At 38.7% G+C, this 17,929-nt stretch overlaps 1 protein-coding gene across 10 annotated transcripts in view; it reads left to right on the top strand.

Moving 5' to 3' along the window:
- MRP (Multidrug-Resistance like Protein 1) overlaps positions 1 to 17,929 on the top strand; it is a 482,909-nt gene that overhangs the window by 140,864 nt on the left and 324,116 nt on the right. For all 10 annotated transcript variants that reach the window (XM_067153606.2, XM_067153603.2, XM_067153605.2 and 7 more), the window contains 2 exons: positions 4,415 to 4,589; positions 4,831 to 4,999. In XM_067153606.2, coding sequence (XP_067009707.2) covers positions 4,415 to 4,589; positions 4,831 to 4,999 — 344 coding nt within the window. The remainder of the gene's footprint in view (positions 1 to 4,414; positions 4,590 to 4,830; positions 5,000 to 17,929) is intronic.

The raw sequence follows: 17,929 nt of genomic DNA, 5'->3' as shown, positions 1-17,929 counted from the left end.
ATCATGACCTGCTACTATCGAGGCTGAATAAAGATTTAACATAACCTAATCTAATCCGGCACTTGTTCACTTTAGGTGGTACGGGTAACCAAAGTAGCATTACGTAATTGTTATTGGTGTTATATAATAAAATACATGCAAAAAAATGCAAGTGTATCTAATCCTTTATAAATGTAATCTAATGTAAACTATTTAACCTTTTAACTTAATCTAAAAGACCACGATTCGAAACCATACTTTCTAACGAGAATAAAATTAAAGATAGGGCTATTAAAAATAGGCCAAATTATGAATACAGTTTTTCAGATTAACTGCTGTGAATGCTATTGGTCGCAACTAACTTCACGTCCTCGTAAATTGAAATAAATCTTACAATGTCTAATTTAACCTATTCTATTACACCACAGAATATTATTTTCCTTTACTTACTTGCACAAATCACATATGCTTCATGTTCATTTCTTCCACGCTTAACCAATGGAAAATCTTTTGTCCACGAGTTGTTGAATTTTGAAAGTCTCTTTTTTGATATTATACAATTTTTCCAAAAGATCCGTTGTGAATAATACCTAACTATATTCCGTGAATGGTATTGAACCCGACAGGGGCATGATCCAAGGACCTTTGGTTGATATTGATCTTCGTAATTACGCACACAATGCTATTTAAGGGAAATAATGCTGAAACTGATTAATATTCATATCATTGATAGAGGTAATACCGAAACTAATTAATATTCATACCATTGAGATGGATAAATCGTGTATTTTAAAAATTATTCTACGAGATTTCTTTGTCTGCGACTTATTGCACAGTATTATCCTTTGTGTAGCGGGGGCCCACAGAGGAAGCCAAGCCACCTTAGACCCGGGAGGGGTTATGAATGGGGATTCCCCGTGACATCACTCGAGAGAAGACATCCCTCCTCAAGACTCACAGAATGAGGGGAAACCAACTTTTTCGAAACGAAATATAGGAGCCATCTTGGATTCGGACTAGCCAACTTAATTACCTACGATCTAGAAAATTAATGAAACTCAAATTATGCAGTCTCCCGATTTAAAAGGGATAAATGTCACTGGGACATTTATTTAGAGTGCTTAATGTCCCTTTTCTTGATAACTTTCAGAAGAAGAAAGAATACTGTGTGGTTTCTGCATGGAAAAGTACTGGGCCATCTGGTTAGTCTCATGACACGTCCTCGAAGAAGGGAGTTCACCACGCAATGTGGGGGAAGCCGGACAGATTTTAATTAATTGAAGGAGATCCACCGAAGAATAATGGAATGGTTATGTCTCAATCGCATCAACTATATATTGGTCACCGATTAGCCGTACTGTTATACCTCGAGTATGCCGTGAATAGGCGATACACAAATTAGTGGAAGGGGTATTGCTCCCTTGTAAAAACTACTGCAGTAAGGGACGAGCGTCACTCGGGGCTAGCGGCTCATCGACGGTGAAGCTATGCTCGGTTAAGCCCTCGTTAGTTCTTTGTTCAAGTGAAGTTAACTCCCATTTTAAGTGAAATAATAAATGACATTCGCATAAACAGTGTATAGTTTGGTCTCTGTGACGCCAGTGTTAACCTTTTTATAAAACCGTGATGTGTAAAGTAATATTATTATCATTACTATAGTATAATAATCTTACATAGCAGCAGACTCAATAGTGGCCGAGAGTTAGGCGAGATTCGGTACTGAACCGTGGACTACGTAGTCGCTTACGAGATTGTGACCGGACGTTCACAGTGAACGCTGTTAACCGGAGTGTGAATTAAACAGTGACATTGTGTGTGTACAGGATTAACTGCCAGCGGCTCCACCAGCATCGAACAATGGATCTTCAACTTCAAGATGGAATGGAAAATGAAGTAATCACCGCGGTGCCCATGGACCAGGAGTAAGCTCAGGATGGACCTCCTGAGCTGACGAAGGTGTCATTATGTGATAGAGATGAGTACAAAGTTTCAATATCTGGCATGCATAGAGGGGATGGGAATGCTTATTGTAAACTGACGCTATAAGAGATTAAAGATGTAGTCCTGTTGAATTAGAGCGCCGAAATGGGCGCGTAGTTGTTAATTCTTAGTTTAGGAAAACGACGACAGGTCTGAGTAATTGATTGTAAATAATTTAGGGATATAATACTTTAGCTTTGCATGGGGTAGAGATTTATTCAATTATTTCTTTCTTGGGAGATTCTGTTTGTTTATTGGCATCAGAAGACCAGGAGTAATCAGTTTAGGGGAGTGCAGTGAGAGTAGTTATTAATTACAGTAATCATTAAATTGATAAGTGCATGGCAAGTAAAACGGTAAGTACTACAGTGCGTAGGGCACGTAACTACGAGGCTCAGCGGCCGAACTGACAGTCAAAAACCCCACCCTTTGAAATACTTAGATAGGAAGTGATATGATTTAAATTGATTATGTGATTAAATTTACCAGGAAGTGATCATAATGCGTGTGTCAAATATCAATCCGTGTGAATATTAATTAATTAATGAATGTACAGCCGTGTGACGATAAAGCAACCATGTGCTGACCATCGATTAATTAGCAGTCAGTAATCAGATGTTAATTGCCGCGCGAGCACTTAATTGTGTTGTAATTGCTGAGTAGATTCCGCACGATGACCATGCATAATTAATGTAGCGGGTAAGCCATGTAGGACGGCAGGAATAATAATAATAATAATAATAATAATAATAGTGATCGGGCAAAGATTACCATTGTAATACCGGAGTCGCGTTGTGAAAATGACGTGATACTGTTGGGTAAATATGTGTTGAATTCAAGGTGATTTGCGCGAGTCTTTGAGACCACAGTTTATTGTATTGTATTGTATTGTTTATTGTTTCCTTTGAAAAGGGAATGTCACGCGTGTTATGTGGGCTGTTGACCCTTGGGGTGGCGGACGCACCCGTCTGACCTTGCCCCAGTTGTTTCCTTTTTTTTGTGTGGGTGTCCCGTAAGCTGAGGAAGGAGGGACATTGCTGTTAAAGAGAAGTTGGCTTCTTTGAACGGCAAAATATGTGATTTACCTAACACGCCAGAGCAGTGTAGTTATTAACAAGCGACCCGGCCGATAATGATAATGTTTGCCAATGAATCATTGTTAATTGTTCGAGGGTAGATAGGGATTACAGGACCCTGCCTTCATCGCAAGAGGTTGTCAGTTCGATGCTCAACGTAGGCATAGGAGGCCTACAGCGTCAGAAGAAAGATCAAAGTGCCTTTACGTATTTGTTGCATATCATGTATGATTTATGTGTTCTTTATGTCATGTGTGATTGTAGATAAGGTCAGTAAGGTCAGTGGTGGTTCTGTCCATCAGCTTGGCGATGTCTATAATAGCGAGGGTCGGTTCAAACCCAGGTGTTGTATCATATGTATTTTCTTTTACGTCATTTCATTGGGGAATCTAGGTCTTCATTAGAATAGGGATTGCTCAGACGTGTTGTCGGGTGCATGTTAGTTTTATGTGTTAGTGATAATATAGCCTCAGTGTTATGATAAAATTACCATTCGCTACATGTCACGATACACCGCTTTGCGATAAACGTACTCATTTCTATCAAGCATAACGGACAGATGTTCACATAACAAGTCACAACAAACATTTATAAAATTTAATGTAATTCATTAGTGTTATTTAATGCGCCATTTCCCATCATCATTAAGGTTGAATAAACCTGTTTGTGAGTTAAATATTTTAATTCGAATGTGTTCTCATTTTAGTTATGTATGCCCCGCTTCTCCTCCCCTGTACGCCTTTAAGTTTATTTTAGTTCAGCGCCTATGTATTTCATTCTTCTTGACCCATGTGCGACCCTGTAGATTCCATGCCGGTGCCATTTAGGGAGGGGGCGGGTGCAGTATGTTACAGAAACACGCACATAAACTAAAATAGACCAATGTTGAAGATAGTTAATATGCCGAAACTATGCCGAGCACCATGTAAAAAGGCCGCTTAGCAATAGTGGCCAAAGCGGAAACACTCTGCTCCCGGGCGGAAGTAGATAGCGTTAGTGATGACAACGTCCGGTAATGACATCACACTCTGTTTCAGGATGATCAACCAACAAAATTCCATTACCTTTCAAATGCATTTGAGAAAATTTTGAAATAATTTGCTCTGATTTTTAAAATTCAGGACATTTAGGGATTTTAAAAAATTCAGTCAGGACGTCGGGACACATGCTCAAATTCAGGACAATCCTGCTTTTCCAGGACGTATGGCAACCCTAGTTACAAGGCACACTGGATTTCATTGTAAAAGGTCTCATAGTATTGGAGGAGATGAATGTATAAAATTGTATAATTTTTTATATTGAAAGGTATATGTGCCCCTTTAACAACATGCTAAGAATTCAAGCAATTACAAAGTTGAAATTTATAATTTTGTTTGCAGATTACTGATAGCGTTCACAGGTAGTGACGAATCTCTTTGGAAAGGATATTTGTATGCAGTCCTATTGTTGGTGACAGCATCTCTGCAGACCATTTTCTTGGCTCAGTATTTTAACAGAATGTTCATTGTTGGACTTCGAATTCGAACAGCTCTCATTTCAGCCATTTATCGAAAGGTAAGATTACTTTTTACAAATAGTGTAATATACATGATTTCTTCTTTTTCTGCTTTGTACTTGTTTGGGGAAAATTTCTTAGGAACACATTTCCCTTGCATAATATTAGAAATATTTTGTGTGTATTATGTTCGGAAATTGAGTACTGTAATTAATATGGCTATGTTATACGCAGTCTTCTCTAGAACTAATTTTGTTGCATAGTTATTAATTATTATAATACAGTTATTATTTTTCACAGGCACTGCGGATGTCTAATGCAGCTCGAAAGGAATCCACAGTTGGTGAAATTGTCAATCTTATGTCTGTCGATGCTCAGAGGTTCATGGACTTGACCTCATACCTCAACATGATTTGGTCTGCTCCGCTCCAAATCTCTCTTGCATTGTACTTTTTGTGGGATACTTTAGGTAAAGATAGCATTATTTTTCTCTGATGATGCTTACAAATTCCTTTTTATGTTTGTGAAGTTACTGACTTTAACTCTGAAGAGGTTTGTATAAGGATAGTCTTTTCCATTGATTACAGATTTTGTATAGCCAGTATCTTTGCTGCATTGTTGTCTGTTTTATATATTTTTTATAATACAACATGAACACCCTGTATCTATCACCCTGCTTTCCTCAAAATCAGTTAGGTTTTAAACCATGCTTTCAACAGTTGAGATTATCACTTACCATAAAATGTATTAGACACCACCTCCTTCTGGATCTTGTGCAAAAAATACAGTAGAACCTCGATAATTCGAAATCGGTTAATTCAAAATCCCGCCTAATTCGAAGAAGCTCTCGTTCCCGGAAACTTGAGATATAGTTTTGCATGTTATTTCAATTGTTTAATTCGAAATACGGATAATTCGTAATTCGAAGTACAATGTCGGCCCCATTACCGAAATTCAGACTATTAATTCGAAACTGCCTTTACATTTAAATAGTATGTTACAGAATAATTTCAACTCGAAATTTATCCGTTCCGCGTCATAATAGAACGCGCGTTTCACTTCGGTGGGTCTACAGTGCGCTTCATGATTGCTAAGTTGAATGAAATAGGAATTCTTTTGTATTCAACCTTTTAAGGAATGCCGTAATATCACACAACAGGCAATGTGCGGGAAAACAGAATCTGCGAACACTGGCGATGCAGACAGTTGACGAAAAAACGTGGCTCATATAATAAATTCGTAGGCACCGAAACAATATTGCCATTGCCGGTGAAACTGCATTGCTTTATTTTCATGCGAGCCCAAACGGTCGTATGGTTTTAAAGGAGAAATTGTCAGCCGGGAAATCGTACAAGGGTGAGGGATGGGGGTCATAGTAGTGCGTTGCAATGCACATGGAAGCGAGATACTTTATCCCCTCGTCATAGGAAAGTTCGATAAGCTACAATGTTTTAAGGGCGTAGGGCACTTTCCATGCCAGTACAAAGCATCTAAAAATGCAAACAGTACAGAAATCCAATAAGTAATGCATATGCGCAGGGGAACCGGCATAATTTATCCTCGTCTTTGAATTGTGCGATTTTTTTTCTTTCGTTGCGTGAGGTTATGTTTGTCAGTGATTTATCGAAGTGCATTATTTGAACACTGTAAATGCACCTTGTTGGATACATTTTGGAAATAGTTTTTTTCCATGGCATTTGAAAGGTTTAAACTGTGAATCGAGGTGATTGCATGTATTAATGGGTCTTAGAATACTTTGTGACGCGGCAAGTGTTTACATTTTTGAAGTACGAGAGAAGTGCCATGGCGGGAAACCGTACAAGCATAGAGTCATAGGAAAGTTCGATTTTAAAGGCATCGGGTACTTTCTGTGTAAATACAAGGCATCTAAAACGCACACAGTATAGTAATCCAATTAATAAAGCACTTGCACATGGGAACCAGCATAGATTTCTCCTCGTCTTTGAATCGTGCTTTTTTTTTCCTTCTTTCGTTGCGTGAGGTTATGTTTACCGGTGAGATATCCGAGTGCATTATTTGAATACTGTAAATGCACCTTCTTGGATACATTTTGGAAATAGTTCTTTTTTTTCGTGGCATTTGAAAGATATAAACTGTGAAGCAAGGTTAACTGCATGCAGTAACGGGCCTTAGAATATCTTGTAACGCGGCAAGGGTTCTGAATTGCGAATTGGCGGTTAATTCGAAATCACGTAATTCGAAGTCCGATTTTTGAGTCCCAACGACTTCGAATTAACGAGGTTTTACTGTACCTGCTGTTAAGAGGCGGCCGGAGTCAGGTCTGGATCCACATTTTATTTCAAAATATCGCCACTATTCTCGTTGCTGTCGACAGCTAACTCCACTGATAGTTACCTAGCGGGTGCATAGATGTCAGTGAAAAAGGCGAAGGCCGAGCGAGCGATACCCCTCTCATCCTCCAGCATCACATAGTCATGTCACGTCACCAGGAAGTTGTGATACAGTACTTGCAGGGAGCTGATGGTGTTGACATTTCTACGGAATGCGAAACATTCCAGGAAATTGAGCATGGGTTAGTGCTGAGCAAAACAGTCAAAATAACGTATTTTTTCTGACAAAAATAAATGAAGTGGCGTATGGCTTTTAGTGCCGGGAGTGTCCGAAGACAAGTTTGGCTCGCCAGATGCAGGTCTTTTGATTTGACACCTGTAGGCGACCTGCGTGTCGTGATGAGGATGAAATGATGATGGAGATGACATATACACCCAGCCCCCATGACAGAGAAATTAACCAATTATGGTTAAAATTCCCGACCCTGCCGGGAATCGAACCCGGGACCTATGTGACCAAAGGCCAGCACGCCGGACGCTGTTTTCGATGTTGAAATGAAGTAGTGCATCAACCCCGTCCCCGCCTCATGTCTTTCCCTGCACCGTCCAGTCAGTGATACATATAGTATAAACAAAGGGTACAGATCTCTGCACATGCTTCTGAGGGTATTTAGTGGTTGTAGTAAGGATGTAAATGAGAGGGCATATTTGTCTCTGGTGGGACCCCAACTGGAGTATGGTTCCAGTGTATGGGACCCTCACCAGGATTACTTGATTCAGGAACTGGAAAAAATCCAAAGAAAAGCAGCTCGATTTGTTCTGGGTGATTTCTGACAAAAGAGTAGCAGTTCAAAAATGTTGCAGAGTTTGGGCTGGGAAGACTTGGGAGAAAGGAGACGAGCTGCTCGACTAAGTGGTATGTTTAGAATAATAACAGTAAGTTATTTACTACATGTAATAAGTGGTATGTTCCGAGCTGTCAGTGGAGAGATGGCGTGGGAGGACATCAGTAGACAAATAAGTTTAAGTGGTGTCTTTAAAAGTAGGAAAGATCACAATATGAAGATAAAGTTGGAATTGAAGAGGACAAATTGAGGCAAATATTCGTTTATAGGAAGGGGAGTTAGGGATTGGAATAACTTACCAATAAATTTCCAATTTCTTTGCAATCATTTAAGAAGAGGCTAGGAAAACAACAGATAGGGAATCTGCCATGTGGGCGACTGCCCTAAATGCAGATCAGTATTGATTGATTGTTTTCCATAATATAATTCTATCCAAGGGAAATACAAACTGATATAAAAGAAGTGAATTCATTTACGCATTTTTTAGTCACACAGTGATACTTTGGACATGCGATAAAGATTGTAACGCGACCAAGAACGGAATTTTCCAACAACCCTGAGTAAAAAAAAGCCTTACAAATTTATAATAGTTTTTTTTCATCGGAAACAAACAGTTCTGAAATATATAAACAATGTGTAAAACACCCCATTGTATATTGTGTTAAAATTTGGACTCGATCAAATAACATGTTTTTGGAGATGCAGGGGTGCCGGAATGTTGTCCCACAAGAGTTCTTTAACGTGTCGACACGAGGCTGACATATTTGAGCACCTTCCAATACCACCGCACTGAGCCAGGATCGAATCTGCCAAGGGGCAGAAGGCCTGCGTTCCATCATTTGAGCCGTTGTGAGAGTCTCTTTGTCTTTACAAAGACGGATTTGAAGTCGTATGTTTTCGTATAAGTTTTAAATAGTAAATGTTACAGCATCTAAAGATCCATTAGTTCTGTATATCATGACTTGAGTGGAGTGTAATTAGAGTAACTACTAAGCTAAAAAAAGTACCATTTCATTCTCGCTGTCGGTGACGTCAGGCACTTTAGCCAATAGCGGCGTTGCTCTCCGGAATGACCTATCTGAACTGTGAGTTATTCTAGTTACGTTGGAAAACCCCATTTCCAAGAAATACAAGGATTGTAAATGACGGTTTTGTATACCTACCCATTATGAAACTCTGAAAAGGTGATGGTGAACGCAACAGCTGAGGACCACTGCAACTTTCCTCTGTAGGTGGGGGTAGTAGAATAACACCCACGGTATCCCCTGCCTGTCGTAAGAGCGACTAAAGGGGGCTTCATGGGCTCTGAACTTCGGCGTCTGGGGTGGCGACCACGGAGCCCTTAGCTGAGTCCTAGCTTTATTTCCACTTACTTGTGCCGGGCTCCTCACTTTCATCTATCCTTCAAGTGTCAACACTTTTGCTAGTTGCTTTACGTCGCACCTACACAGATAGGTCTTATGACGACGATGGGACAGGAAAGGACTAGGACTGGGAAGCAAGCAGCCATGACCTTAATTACAGTACAGCCTCAGCGTTTGCCTGGTGTGAAAATGGGAAACCACGGAAAACCATTTTCAGGGCTGCCGATTGTGGGGTTCGACTCTACTATCTCCCGAATACTGGATACTGGCCGCACTTAAGCGACTGCAGCTATCGAGCTCGGTTCATCTCCTTTCAGAAGATCGGCTACCATCATGGAGATTCTTGCTTTGGATGTTGCTCAGTAGTGGAACAGTTGAACCAAGTTTTCAAATTATCAACCTAGGAATGCACCTTCTTCCTGGTCTTCTTTTGCCTTGTATCATGTCTTGAATAACCTGTAGACGATATTCTCTTCTCTCATCTATCCTATCCGACCATATTTGGTCAACTCTTGTTCTTTCTTTTCTGACCTCGACGGTATTACGTAAGGAGGCCTAAGAAGTCTTTCATTTTCACGTCCTTCGTGGCCCTTGTCTTTCCTTGACCGATACCTTCATTTTTCGAAGTGTCGGATCCCTTCCATTTTTTCTCTCTGATTAGAGTTATATGGAGGATGGTTGCCTAGTTGTACTCTCTCTTAAAACAATAATCACCACCACCACCACCGCACTGCAAACTAAAAAACGGTTATATTCTTGTAACTGTTTCATTCAACAACGGTTGTGTTCCTGAAACAGTTGCGTTCCATCTGCCCCATATGTAATGGGTATTACAAACAGTGACACAAGCACAGAAGCTCAAGGAGGGTTGTAATGCAGAAACAGGGAAGGTCCGCCTGCATGCCTCGTATGGAGAGCAAGGGAAGCGGTGCGTTACTGTGCACACAAGTAACAAACGTGGATTTAAACCCATATCCAGAGGCAATTCTAGCCCTGGCAGAGTGGGGGGGCCTCAGTTTTAGTGAAGTAATTATTTTTAAATTCCTTGATTAATAAAGAAATTGATAATATACAGATATAATGTATTTGAAATAAACGTGTTAATGGTTCTGCTAATGTTGCCCATTGTATTTTCATAATCATGGTTACTTTTCTTTTGAATACTGTTACCAAGACTTTCAATTCCATACAGCCCCGCCTCCAAGTTTTAAGTATCTAGACGCCACTGTCCATATTGTAATAGGCTACAACTGAAAGAGGAGCAACATATATTTATAGCAATAAATTCCATTTTTATTCTTATTCTACTAAACGTTAAAATAGTTTTATAAACATATACACACAGAGAGAATACAGAAACATTAGTAGCAACTACTATTCAGTAAGCAGATTCTCAACCATTAATGCATCTCTTTCTGTAACGTTACGCCATTTAGCCATTCTTTTAGTGAGATATGTTGTAGCTTATTCGAACTGACGATTCACCTCCGAGCTACAATTACCAATAAAAATAAGTTAATTGTCTTAGTTTGAATAGTAAGCATCATTGCATCACTAATATAATAAAGAAAATTCAATAAAGTCGGATAACACCTACCTCAGATAAGGCACCTGTTTTAAGTTCATTCGGAATTATTGGTGTTCTTCACCAACATATTTGTTATATTCTTCGGCGTGTTTTAAAGCATAATGTTAATGAATGTTAATTTTTTCTTGCTAGTGGTTTTACGTCGCACAGACACAGATTGGTGTTACGGTGACGATAGGATAGGAAAGGCCTAGGAGTTGGAAGGAAGCGGTTGCGGCCTTAATTAAGGTACAGTCCCAGCATTTGCCTTGTGTGAAAATGGGAAACCACGGAAAACCATATTCAGGGCTGCTGACAGTGGATTTAATAATAATAATAATAATAATAATAATAATAATAATAATAATAATAAGAATAATGTTATTTGTTTTATGTATCCACTAACTATTTTCACGGTCTTCCGAGACGCTGAGGTGCCGGAATTTAGTCCCACTCAGGTGTTCTTTTACGTGCCAGTAAATCTACCGACACGAGGCTGTTGTATTTGAGCACCTTCAAATACCACCGGACTGAGCCAGGATCAAACCTGCGAAGTTGGGGTTAGAAGGCCAGCGCCGTAACCGTCTGAGCCTCTCAGCGCGGCGACAGTGGATTTTACCACGGTATAATAAAACATGACAAAATATAACGTGCTATTGAAAGGTCATACCACAACTAGCGAGTAACAAAGTATTGTCTGCGTTTCCACTGCTGCTTGTTATGAAGCAAGGGTGAGGAAGCGACTGATAGCAGCTGAAGATCTCTCACCACATCCCTGCATGGGTAAGAGCTAATCTGTCATCATCCCTCTTCAAGGACAACACTTTTGTAACGCTGCGGTATCTGACGGAAACTGGCTGAACTACCAGCACTAGAATTCGGCCGACACTCGTAAGTCAATAAGCAGAGCTTTATTAAAATCACGATTAAATATATGAAGAATCCGTAATTTTAAAGTATGTTAAAGTAGCCCATTAGAGAAAAATATAAACTTCCTTACAGTATAGTTTGCTTCTAATTTGAACACCATCTTGACTTAAAACAAGTTTAGGAAAACCGCAGTTCAGAGCTCAATTTTCTGTGGAGATTCGTTATTTTAACTACCATTTTATAACTATATTTGCATTTCTTTTTGAAATGCTTTTGCACTAATGAAATGTGTATCACAGACTACCATGCGCTATAAAAACAAAATAATTTTACCTTGCTCAGTTTCCTTATAAAAACTCTTACAAACTTTGGACCCATGTTACAACAACTACTGAGCTGGTGGCCGGCCGTTCCAGCTCCGGTCGCCTCTTAAGTCCTGTGGTCTGCAACTACCCTGCAATACACTCTCTAGCAACTCTTTAAACAGAATTGTGATATTCTAGTGTCTCTTAAAATCAAAAGCAATTGAAGTTATGTTTTGGACATAATACTGTAATAATCATAAGCATCATCATCATCATCATCATCCGAAGACATATCAGACTTACAGCTCATGCAAATGGACGAGAACACTCACATGCACACATTGAATATCATAATATTAGAGCAAGTAAATTTAAAAAAGTGTATAATTTTCAATAGAGGAAGGTGTATGTGCCCCATTAACAACATGCTGAGAATGCAAGCAAATGCAAAGTTGAAAGGGTACAAGGTCAAATACTCAGACAAAAATTAAAGTACTTCAGTCATATTATGAGAAAACATGATTCACTGGAAAAGACCTTAATGCTGGGGAAGACTGATGGTAACAGGAGAAGAGGGCGACAACGGATGAGGTGGATTGATGGCGTCAAGGAAGCCACGGCTCTCAATTTTGAAAGACTTCGGAAAATAGTTCATGCCAGGAAGAAGTGGCGCACTTTGGTCTATGGGGTCACGGAGAGTCGAAAGCGACTAAACGACTAACAACAACAACAACAACAACAACAATATGCTAATAGCCAGTGCGATCATGTAAAAGAGTGTAAGCGAGCATGACTGTATTCGGTTGAAATACTGTCTATTTTATAAGTGGACTGGATTGTTCTCTTCAGACTTGGGTGTCAGCCAGAGTCTTGCAGAGTGGCCTGCCGACTGCCATTACTTGCCTAGTGCGGCAGCTTCCCAGCCGGTATCTCTGTGCTTCTTGATCCACCATACTCTGTGATCTGATATAAGATTCACTGGTCCGGCTTTACCCTGCATGCCTTATCAAAGTAATTTTATACAAATCGTTTGCTATCCACATCACCTTATACTCATTGGTGCCTTTTCCTAGTAACCTTTATCAAAATTTGGTGATCTGCAGTTGAAATTAAACCTCATTCCTGTACTCTGATCATAATCTCAAAAATAAATGGAACTTTTATTTGGTACTACAATCAGTCTAAAAATGCTCGTCAATAGATACAAAGATCCAACACTACAAAACTAGAACTTTGCCCGAAGCCACTTACGCTTGCAAAACCTTGTTCCAAATTAAAAATGAAACTGAAATAAGAATTATCAGAACTTTTATAAATAAAAATTACCAGGTTGAAGGAGTCTGGAGAATCCTCCCCAATGAAACTGTCTATTGTATAAATCGTATAATCCAATGAATAAAGCACTTGCACAGTGGAGCCAACATAGTTTTCTCCTTGTCTTTGAATTCTTTTTTTTGTTTCGTTGCGCGATGTTACGTTTGGTAGCGAGTTATCCAATTGCATTATTTGAATACTGTAAATGCACCTTGTTGGATACATTTCGGAAATAGCTTTTTCCATGGCATTTGAAAGGTTTAAACTGTGAATCAATGTTAATTGCTTGCAGTAACGTTTCTTAGAATATTTTGTGACGTGGCAAAGGTAGCATTTCTGAATGACAAGTTGGCGGTTAATTCAAAATCTTGTAATTCAAAGTCATATTTTTGCATCCCTCCGACTTTGAATTAACAATGTTTTACTGTATCCCAAAACTAACAAACGAATTTGCAGGTGTATCTGTTTCAAGTGCTTACATTGCACAAAAAGAATCATCCACCACTGGTCATTTTACTATCCAAGTAAAAAGAGGCCACATGTGAGAAGTGTCTTAGACGTGGAGTGTGACGAATTTGTAAGTAATTTAGGAGAGGATTCTAGTGATGCAAGAGACAAGGAATCTTCCGATCTACGGCTAATCGAGCCTATTACAAGTTCAGATTAATTAAATATCTGTCACGTAAGAAGGCCTACTTGCTAATTTTCATGGTAAATATATTTTATAGCAGTGATAATGCATTTTTATCATCTCAAATATGTTCAAGCAAAGTAGCTAAATCCATCATGTTCATATTTGCATAAATACGACTTGGAACTCAAGGAGTTATATGAAATGTTTGTTTATGCCTATGTTACTCTTTCGATGGTAGGAATTTTATTCCATTTCATTTTTTTTTTCAAAAGGGTCCTTCCTAAAATTAGGGTGCGGGGATTATTCTCATAAATACGATTACCTATGATGTTAAAGATTATGGCAATTGTCCTTTTAATATATTCTTGAGTCTTGATTTATCTTTGTCGGATGATCAACTTATAATATGTAAGGATCCCTTTTGTATCAATAAGTTGTACCTTAGTGAATAAAATATACATTTATAAATTATTGTGGGGCTGAAGGGGACATTCACAACTTGAATGAGTGGGGCTTCTGGTCCGATGAAATGATCCGTCTGTATGAACGAGTGACCAAGGCCATGACGTTGATAACGGTGTACACAAAGAACATCATATACGCAGAAATACTGTTGCAGAACAACATAACTACCTATGCTGCTTTGCTAATTTTATTGAAGAACAAGTACCTCACTTAATAATAATAATAATAATAATAATAATAATAATAATAATAATAATAATAATAATAATAATAATAATCTTCTTGACAGCAGATTGTTGTCCATCATGGAGTAAGATAGCCTATTGTTGTGTTCCTCTATCAGAGTAGTTGTATCGTGGATGTTGAACCACTGTCAGAGATTCTGCATCCAGAATAATCTTCTCTGCCTACATCCTTATTTCCCTTCTTTCCTGTACAGGCTGTACTTGTCATGCTGGAAGATCTGATCAAAATAGGCTAATTTTGTACATTTTGCGAGGTTTAAGACTTCTTTTGATTTCCCGGTTCAGCAGAGTACCTTCTCGTTAGTGATGTGATCTACCCACAGGATCTTGAAAATTCTGCAATATATGCATATTTGAAAGGCCTGCAGTCGGTTCATTGATGAAGCCTTTACTATCCATCCTTTGTCACCATAAAGCTGCACAGAAATATATTTTATCATTCTCAATAAATTGGGGCTATTGCCACAAGTCTTCTTTCTAATCCCCATTCACACCCTGATTTGCCAAACCATGTTTGTTTATCATTTCCATGTTCTTCAACTTCATAGTTCTAACTTCATTCCCTGAGGGATTCTGAAGTTGCATGCCAGCCAGTACTCAGGTCATGGGGAACGTCCTAACTCGACAGCTGGTATTCTTATTTTCAATTCTCTTATCTTTCTCATCCCTACATCTTCCTCCTCCTCTTTCTCCTACCTCTCTACTCGGTAACCTCCACGATGGAATAATAGACATAATCTTTCTTTTTCTATTCTCCACTCATAAAGCTTTAACCATGCAGTTCCCAACTTTTATTAAGATTGGGAGCACCACCATCATGAAATACTAGAATGCAAGTACCGTGAAGTCAAATACAGTTGACCCTGACTTATACTGTATGTATATCAAAGTTGAGAGCAGACTTTATGTATATGTATATATAACTAAGAATTACTTGCAAGTCAGGTTTAGATAATATGTCATCTAGATATTAAAAATGTTTACTAAAAACAGCTTTGCCAAATCCGTCCGTCTGTTCTACTGGACCAATTTGCTTCATTTCTGCGTTTTATTCTCTCTGAAATTACCTGCTGGTGAAACATGAGACATGTCTCTAAGTTCAGTCAACTTTGAGTGATCATAAAATGAAATCATTAAATGATCACTCTAGTAATTGCAGGCAAAGGCTTACTCTAACCCACAATACATTTTGTACTTAGCAGGTTGCTAAGCGACTAACACTGTTAATTCATCATCATCATCATCATCATCTAAAGGCTTTGCCTTGTCGCTGCAACCATTGATCTCTTCTCTCTGCAATCCTTTTCATATCTCCATAACCTTGGCATCCCATCATCTCAACTACCTCTTCAATGATCTTTTGTGGTTTTCCTCTGTCTTTCTTTCCCATCACCTTGCCTTTGAACAAGTTCTTTATGAAGTCATCATGCCGGAGAATGTGACCAAAAACTGATGCTTTTCTCCTTTTTATCGTTGTTATTAAATGTCTTTGGGTGTTTATTTCTCTAAGCACTGCTTCATTAGTTTTCTTCTCAATCCAGCTAGTTCTTGTCATCTTCCTCCATAGCCACATTTCCACTGCCTCTAGTCGTTTCACGTCTCCCTTCAAGAGAGTCCATCCTTCACAGCCATATAGCAGCACACTCCAAATGAACATTTCGATAAACAATTTCTTTTGTTCAGTATCTAAGGATTTATTAGTTAAGAGCTGTTATTAACCCATTTATGCCCAAATTATTTTTTTCTTGCGATATTGATAACTTGTATACAGTATATAAACACTTAGTATGAGCCATTATTCATGTAGAAATAAACAAAACCATATTTACTTGTTCACAACCCATGTGAACACATGGGTCGTTAACGACCCGCTAAGCACTTGCGCAGGAAACAGGGAGAGACGATATTCGCAACATCAACCTTAGCAACAATTTATTTCTACAGACTTACAGTTCATGTACCTTTAGAAATAAGTATTATAATTACACAAAAAACAATTTTCATTGTTCTGTTTAATTATAATAATATTCAGTACCCAAAGCGTGTAACTTCAGATTCCAAAACTGACAGTGGAACTGAGACTCATTCATGGTAATTTACAAAACATCTGTCATGAAGGGGAACATAATAAAATAAAAGAACTTTTATTACTTGTGCTTATTGTCCTGATGTTTTTTCTTCTCAATTCTTTCTTTATACAGCTGAAGAGGACCACTAAGTGGTCGAAACATGTCCTGTAAGTGCTAATTTATATTCAGTTTTGCCTGAGGCAATAATAAAGTATCGATTAGGTGGTTATTTTACTAACTTCTTGATTATATTCATCGATACGGTCATGAAATGGACAACTTGTAATAAATTTTGCATCGGCGCCTAGGTTGTTGACTTATCAGCAGGTGCCCTCAATGGTCCTTCCTGTGTTATTCCTTTATAATGTCAGGCGATGTAAGTCGACTTCTTCCTTTAGGAGCTGTCCCATATTTATAGAGAATTGCCTTGGTTGCTTCCTGACGGGAGTTAGGGCATCAAGGGACATACCATAGCTTCTGCTAAGAATCCAGGCATTGTTCATGCATAAATTGAGCAACCAAAACAAAATAGGAATGTACAATTTTTTTTTTTTTGGTGACGAATTGAAATTCGTAAATATGACACGTTATGGTTCATGAGATCTTCACCCATGCTTTGGTTGTTACTTACGGGAAACATTTGGCTGTTTGACTTTTATTTTCCCCTGTTGGCTGACTGAGTATCTTGTGACTTCCTGAAGGGGAACTACACCAAACTGATTTGACATAATGTTCACTACACCACCGTCTTTCCAAGACACAACTATCACAGCATGCTTTTTATCAATACAAGTAACCACACTCTTTCTTTTCAATGACAGGCTTCTGAGAATTCCTGTAGCATGATGGCCTTTTTCAGTGATCCTACAAAGAAGCTTAGCTGACATGAAAAATTTGTCGAAATAGAAAGAAAAGCAGTCCCAGGAAATACTTCAGAAAGAATATCCATAAACGTCACCACTACTGCTTCACCTAATCCCACTCCTTTCTCCTCTAAATGTCATCCTGGAGACAGTAACCTGTCCGATGAGCGGCTACCCAGCCTTTGAAGCCGAAACAAATTGGTTTGCCGCAGATGAATTGCTTACACCCGTGGTGCCCGAAATACGGGATCATAGACTCATCAATAGATACTTTGTCTTCATTGGGAGTATTTATAAGAAATTACTTGTTTCTCAATTTACCAATTTTCTCACCTGCCGGGAGATGAAAATTGTCACAAACATGAAGAAATCTGAATATTTCCTCAAACCTATTCCTAGGCATGTTGTTCTGAACAAGTTCGTTTCTCACATCATCTGAGTTCTCCCAAAACATCCTTCTTCGTGGTAGGGGTACATATCCACTCAGAAAAACTATGCCAAGGAAAGAGGCATAACCAACGCTATATTTCAATATTTGAAAAACTG

This window comes from Anabrus simplex, chromosome 9 (genome assembly GCF_040414725.1).
Source record: "Anabrus simplex isolate iqAnaSimp1 chromosome 9, ASM4041472v1, whole genome shotgun sequence".
Taxonomy (NCBI): domain Eukaryota; kingdom Metazoa; phylum Arthropoda; class Insecta; order Orthoptera; family Tettigoniidae; genus Anabrus; species Anabrus simplex.
The sequence above is the reverse complement of the archived record's forward strand: the minus strand, read 5'-3'. Positions and strand labels throughout refer to the sequence as shown.